This window comes from Eriocheir sinensis, chromosome 64 (genome assembly GCF_024679095.1).
Source record: "Eriocheir sinensis breed Jianghai 21 chromosome 64, ASM2467909v1, whole genome shotgun sequence".
Taxonomy (NCBI): Eukaryota; Metazoa; Arthropoda; class Malacostraca; order Decapoda; family Varunidae; genus Eriocheir; species Eriocheir sinensis.
In genome coordinates this window covers 2,609,832-2,617,331 of record NC_066572.1, presented here as the reverse complement: position 1 = coordinate 2,617,331, position 7,500 = coordinate 2,609,832, and the positions used below count along the sequence as shown (strand labels likewise).

The 7,500-nt window shown below is 33.5% G+C and overlaps 1 protein-coding gene across 3 annotated transcripts in view; it reads right to left on the bottom strand.

Moving 5' to 3' along the window:
• LOC126987240 (major facilitator superfamily domain-containing protein 4A-like) overlaps positions 1 to 7,500 on the bottom strand; it is a 65,427-nt gene that overhangs the window by 13,362 nt on the left and 44,565 nt on the right. Inside the window, exons 14-17 of one of the 3 annotated variants that reach the window (XM_050844074.1) lie at positions 3,761 to 4,485; positions 3,637 to 3,729; positions 3,455 to 3,575; positions 3,062 to 3,393 (exon numbers count right to left, since the gene is read on the bottom strand). The exons of 1 other annotated variant lie outside the window; for it this stretch is intronic. In XM_050844074.1, coding sequence (XP_050700031.1) covers positions 4,445 to 4,485 — 41 coding nt within the window. In that variant the 3' untranslated portion in view covers positions 3,062 to 3,393; positions 3,455 to 3,575; positions 3,637 to 3,729; positions 3,761 to 4,444. One more of the 3 variants, XM_050844073.1, reaches the window with a different exon arrangement.

Below are 7,500 nucleotides of genomic sequence, written 5' to 3'. Positions count from 1 at the left end.
ATGAAAGAATGAAGATGCTGGTTAACTCTTGCATAAGGGATTTGGACTGCACAGGGATGAAGGAATGAAGATGCTGGTTAACTCTCGCATAAGGGACTTGGACAACACAGGGATGAGACAATGAAGATGCTGGTTAACTCTTGCATGAGGGATTTGGACTGCACAAGGATGGAAGAGTGAAGATGCTGGTTAACTCTCGCATAAGGGATTTGGACAGTATAGGGATGAGCATGAGTAGAAAGTCGTGTGCAGCGGGGCCGCGGGAGGGGGGGAGGCATGCAGTTAAGAAATTCAGAAGAGCAGTCAGCGTGAAAATATCGATAGAAGATAGAAAGAGAGGCAACATGGCGGCGGAATTTAAGAGGTAGAAGACTATTAGTAAGAGGAGGAGAGCTGATGAGACGAAGAGCCTTAGACTCCACTCTGTCCAAAAGGCTGTCTATCTATCTATCTATATCTATCTGTGTCTATCTATCTATCTATCTATTTATCTATCTATCTGTTAACTTACATTTCCTTACCTATTCTCTCTCTCTCTCTCTCTCTCTCTCCATGCAAGGCGTCTCTTAGTCTTTCCTTTGTCAATAATGAGAGAGAGAGAGAGAGAGAGAGAGAGAGAGAGAGAGAGACACGCCCATCACCTCCACCCATCACTGAAAAGATAAAGATAGAGAGGCGAGGAATAGAAGATGATGGTGTTGGTAATTAACGCACACACGAACACACACACATTTTCTTTTTTTTCCTCCTTTTTTCACTTTTTTTTCCACTTCCTTTTTTTCTTATTTTCTTTTTTATGTTTTTCTTTCTTTCTTTCTTTCTTTCTTAACTATCTTTATTTTTTTATCTACACCGTTCTTTCTTTCTTTCTTTCCCTCTCTCTTTCTTTCTTTCTTTCTTCCTTCCTTTCCTTCTTCCTCTCTTTCTTTCTTTCTTTCTTTCTTTCTTTCTTAGCTACTACTACTACTACTACTACTACTACTACTACTACTACTAGCAATACTAAATACTATACTTAACTAGACTTTGAAACATCGTCCTAAAAATTGTAGCAGTAGTAGTAGTAGTAGTAGTAGAAGTAGTAGTGTCGATAAGGGTGAGAATGGCATAGAAAGAATTGTGTTTATCGCTTTTATTGACACGGGAATTGTGTGAAGGGAGAGGAACCAATCAGGGAGAGGGTTGGAATAATAATAATAATAATAATAATAATAATAATAATAATAATAATAATAATAATAATAATAATAATAATAATGATAATAATAATAATAATAATAATAATAATAATAATAATAATAATAATAATAATAATAATAATAATAATAATAATAATAATAATAATAATAATAATAATAATAATAATAATAATAATAAAGATGTTAAATGAAAGAAAGAAAGGATAAAAGAAAGAAGGAAAGAAAAACAGGAAGAAGGAAAGTTATGAGAAGGAAAAGAAAATGAAAGAAAAAAGAAAAGAAAGAAAGAAAGAAAGCAAGAAAGAGAAGACAAAGAGTTAAACAAAAGAAAACAAATAAGAATGTCTGAGAAAGAAAGAAAGAAAAGAAAGAGAGAAAGAAATTAAAAGAAAGAGAAATATAAGAAAAAAAAAAGAAGAAAAAAGAGAAATAAAGAACAAAAAAGAAAGTAAGTCCAAAGGAAAGAAGATAAAGAAAAAGAAAACAATAAAGAAAAAGAAAAAAAAAGATTATGAAAAGAAAAAAAAAGAGAAAAGAAAATGATGAAGAAAAATAAAAGAGGAAATTAATTAAAACCAAGATGACGTCGAAATAATAATAATAATAATAATAATAATAATAATAATAATAATAATAATAATAATAATAATAATAATAACAACAATAACAATCATAACCACACACACTACAACAATCTTATCAACATCATCATCATCATCAACAATAATAATAACAATAACAATAATAATAACAATAAATGTATAGACGAAAGAATAAGACAGTTACCCTTAAAACTATAAACACTTTGATTGACATTTACTTTTCCTATTTTTTTTCTTTAATTGACAGACAAACGTTACAGAAGACGAACGTTTTTGAAGACAACGTTTTCAAGACAGTTTTTACGAACGACAGAAACAACGAGACGGGAAGAAAGAAAACGAGATGCGAAGAAAACGGAGACTAAAAAGAAAATGTAGGTATAAGAAAGAAAATGGGATATATTACGAAGAAAATGAGATATACAGAGAAAGCGGACAGATAATAAAAAATGGAAAGATAAAAAGAAAATGGGAAACTACGAAGAAAACGGGTAAATAATAGAAAATGGAGATAAAGAGAAAATGAGAAATACTACGAAGAAAATGGGGATAGACAAAGAAAGCGCGTAGATAATAGAAAATGGGAAGATAAGAAGAAAATGGAAAGACAAGGAAATTAAGAAGAAAACAAATATATGAGAAAAGACAATGGGAAACTATGAAAAAAAGACTACATTTTTTTTCACGAATTAAAGTTGAAGAGAAATGAAAATGAAAAAAGAAAATTGGAGAAGTTAAAAAGAGGAGAGAGAGAGAGAGAGAGAGAGAGAGAGAGAGAGAGAGAGAGAGAGAGAGAGAGAGAGAGAGAAAGAAAGGAAAGAAAGAAACAAACAAACAAACACACACAACTTCAATAACATGTACACCTTTTTTCATGTACGTTTAAATAACCTACACGTGTACACAAAATCGCGTTCATGTACACACAACAAACCTCATGTGCACACAGAGACCAAACACGCTCATGTACACTTTTTAAAACGTACATACGCACAGATATACACACACAGCCAGTCAATTCGTGTATACCTAATGTGTGTGTGTGTGTGTGTGTGTGTGTGTGTGTGTGTGTGTGTGTGTGTGTGTGTGTGTGTGTGTGTGTGTGTATTGGTATTAATATTATTATTATTATTATTATTATTATTATTATTATTAAAACACATTGATTGTTCTTGTTATTGCTGTAGTTTTAACGGGTGAGCTTGGTACATAAATACACACACACACACACACACACACACACACACACACACACTCTCTCTCTCTCTCTCTCAAAATCAAACTTACATTCTTACAAATACATACTCGAAATCATTAAAAAATCCATCCTTGCAAATATCTATCATAATATTTAAGCTTTTACAAATTTAACATAATACCTGAAGTCATTGTATATAGTAGTAATTATAGAAGTATTAAAACCTATATTAGTATTATAGAGTAGATTCAGAAGGTATTTTAACATTAGCAACATAACCTGGCAAATATAAGCAAGATTCAACCCTTCCCAGCATCCACCAATAGAATTTAACCCTTCCCAGCATCCAAATATCAGATTCAACCCTTCCCAGCATCCACCAATAGGATTTAACCTTTCCCAGCATCCAAATATCAGATTCAACCCTTCCCAGCATCCACCAATGAGATTTTAACCTTTCCCAGCATCCAAATATCAGATTCAACCCTTCCCAGCATCCACCAATAAGATTTAACCTTTCCCAGCATCCACCAATGAGATTTTAACCTTTCCCAGCATCCACCAATGAGATTTAACCTTTCCCAGCATCCACCAATGAGATTTAACCTTTCCCAGCATCCACCAATTAGATTTCAACCCTTCCCAGCATCCACCAATGAGATTTTAACCTTTCCCAGCATCCACCAATGAGATTTTAACCTTTCCCAGGATCCACCAATGAGATTTTAACCTTTCCCAGCATCCACCAATGAGATTTTAACATTCCAAAGCAACCACCAATAGGATTTAACCTTTCCCAGCATCCACCAATCACGTGAAACCTAATATAGTGAGGGGGCGTGGCTTGCTGGTGGACTGGCCAATGAGGGACACGTATTAAGGAGGTGGGAGGGGCCTATTTGCCAAGTTATCGTGAACAGAGTAGAGTTAGTGATAGTAGTAGAAGAGAAATATATAAAATGAAATATATATAAAAAAGGAAGAACTTAAAATAGGAGGCAGTTTGATCTTGGAAGTTTTTCTTGTTTTACGCGAATTTGGTTTACGCGTTCGGGAAAAGTATTGCAAAATCAACTTATTCGTGTTATGTCAATTTGTCCATCTCTTTAATGCAATCCAAATTCCTTGATGTATATTTGTGAAGCTTTTTAGTATTGTTGGTTCTTGTTTTACGCGAATTTGTTTTACGCGGAAAAAGTAGGAAAAAATGAACCTTAATTTACCTTACTCTTTCCTTATTTCACTCCATTTTACTTTTCTTAATTTAACTTTACTTTTTACTTCGTTTTTCTCTACTTTATTTTACTTTTCTTTATTTAACTGTACTTTATTTTTTTTTTTTACGTTGACCCTTCCATAACGCTACTCTCAACGTAAAACAAGACTTCCCTGCACTACTACTACTACTACTACTACTACTACTACTACCACTACTTCTACTACTGCTAGACTTTCTTCGGCAGGAGGAAGGAAAAGTCTCTTAACCCTAAATACGTACGAATTGGATCAGCCAGCCATGGACGGTGAAAGAAAACGGGAAAAGAAAGGAAGAAAATGGGAAAAAATTAGTAATCTTGCTGAAAATAAGGACAAATAAAGAAACAAAAATAAAGTAAATACAAAAAATCAAAATAAAGTAAACTATAGAAAATTGAAAACGAAAGGAAGAAAATGGGAAAAAATCGTATCTTGCTGAAAATGAGAACAGAATTAATGAAGAAAAATAAATAAAATAATAAAGACAAACTATAAAAAAAGAAAGAAAACGGGGGAAAAGTTATTACGTGGCTGAAAAAAAGGAGAAAAATAAAGAATGAGAAAATAAATAAAATAATGAAAATAATCTTACTTTCTTAAGCACACATTCTCTTTCTCCATTAAAATGATCATTATTGTTATCATTTCCTATCACAATGTCGCTGGAACTAAAGAAAAATAAAGAAAAACTAATAAAATAATGATAAGTCACATTATTTTAGTCAACACACACACACACACACACACACACAATTTCTCACTCATCATCATCATTATCATCATTATTATTATCATTATTATTATTGTATTAGAGGAAGAAGAAAAAAATATATTCCAATTGATTTACATTCACGCCTGACCTTGCCAAACGTGGTCTTTTAAGAATTACTCAAAACTCCTGTGGCTGATTTCTCTTTTTTTTTTAATAGTTTTCAAGATGTTGTATGTTCGTTGTCTTGATTTCGTTTTTATATACATCACTTTCTTTACGACTGAGTTTGTATGGACTTAACTCTGAAAACCCAAAATTTCTATAGTGCTCCCATTGGCCAGTTAAGAACTTCATCACAGAAATGGAAGTAAAAAAGTCAAACTAGTCACAGAAAGTAATAGAATGGTTTAGTTGCGTTTTTGTATAGATCACTTTTCTATTTCTGTGTTTGTATGTGTGGACTTCATTCTGTCAAAACCCAACAGTTCTAACTAACAACTTCATCCTAGAAAGAAAAGTAAAAAGAATAGAATAGAATAGAATAGACTGATTTTGTTGAGTTTTTATATAATTTTTTACGACTCAGATGTGTGGACTGAATTCAAAAGTAAAAAGAATAGAATAGAATAGAATAGACTGATTTTGTTGAGTTTTTATATAATTTTTTACGACTCAGATGTGTGGACTGAATTCTCTTAAAATCCAACACTTTTAACTAACAACTCCATCCTAAAAATAGAAGTAAAATGAATATAATAGAATAGAATAGACTGATTTTGTTGAGGTTTTATATAAATTCTTACGACTCAGATGTGTTGACTTAATTCTCTCAAAACCCAACAATTTTAACTAACAACTCCATCCTAAAAATAGAAGTAAAATGAATAGAATAGAATAGAATAGACCGGTTTTGTTGTGTGTTTTTATGTAAATTTTCACTACTGAGTTTGTATATAATGTTTGGACTTAATTCTGTCAAAACCCAACACTTCTAAATAACAACTCCATCCGAGAAATAGAAGTAAAATTAATAGAATAGAAAAGAATAGAATAGTTTTGTTGAGATTTTATGTAACTTTTTTCGACTTAGCTAGAAATGTATCGTTTTCTCTCTTTCTTTCTTTCTTTCCTCCTTCCTTTCTTTCTTTCTTGCTGTCATTGCATTTCCTTCATACTTTCTGTCTGTCTATCTTTCTTTCTTTCTTAACCTTTCCTTTCAACCAGCCACAGGACTTGATAAATAGCTTACTAAAACCACGCTTATAAAGTCAGGCATATAGTTTGTAGTCCTTAGCCTACTAGAACGCCGTGCTCGCTAAAGCCTTTGCTAACTCATACTATAATAACGTGCTGTACAGTAACAATAACAATGGATTTTTTTAGGTCTGAACGATGCCCTGGAGGAAGGAGGTCGGTGGGTATTATATTTTTTTATATGAATCCAGTTTGAATTATTGTTGTTTATCTGCCTTGAAATTATCCAGGTTAGATTAGTTTTTTATATATATTTCATCGCATTGGGTTGGCTTTTTTTCTGCCTTGAATTCCCTGTTTTTATTTGATTTATTTGCTTATTTTTACATTTTCACTCTTTCATCATTGTGCTGCCCAAATCCCTTATGCAAGAGTTAACCAGCATCTCCACTCTTTCATCCCAAGGGCACACATAATAGGAAACAAAAAGAGCTCGTAATGGCGCTGCTCCTGCAAACAATCAATATAAGACTTCAAAATAAAAGCATTGCATAACGGATTTGGACAGCACAGGGAATGAAAGAGTGAAGATGCTGGTTACCTCTTACATCAGAAATTTGGACAGCACAGGGATGAAAGAATGAAGATGCTGGTTAACTCTTGCATAACGGATTTGGACAGCACAGGGATGAAAGAGTGAAGATGCTGGTTACCTCTTACATCAGAAATTTGGACAGCACAGGGATGAAAGAGTGAAGATGCTGGTTACCTCTTACATCAGAAATTTGGACAGCACAGGGATGAAAGAGTGAAGATGCTGGTTACTTGGACAGCACAGGGATGAAGAGTGAAGATGCTGGTTACTTACATCAGAAATTTGGACAGCACAGGGATGAAAGAGTGAAGATGCTGGTTACCTCTTACATCAGAAATTTGGACAGCACAGGGATGAAAGAATGAAGATGCTGGTTACCTCTTACATCAGAAATTTGGACAGCACAGGGATGAAAGAATGAAGATGCTGGTTACCTCTTACATCAGAAATTTGGACAGCACAGGGATGAAAGAGTGAAGATGCTGGTTACCTCTTACATCAGAAATTTGGACAGCACAGGGATGAAAGAATGAAGATGCTGGTTAACTCTTGCTGTCACCCTGCCTGGTTAAACTCTTTCGCCTCTGCCTATCAACATCTACCTTTCCTTCCTGCTGAAAGTATGCCTTCGTACAGCCTGTGCCTAAGAAGGGTGACCGTTCCAATTCCTCAAACTATCGCCCTATAGCTTTACTTTCCTGTCTATCTAAGGCTTTTGAATCAATCCTTAACCGGAAGATTCA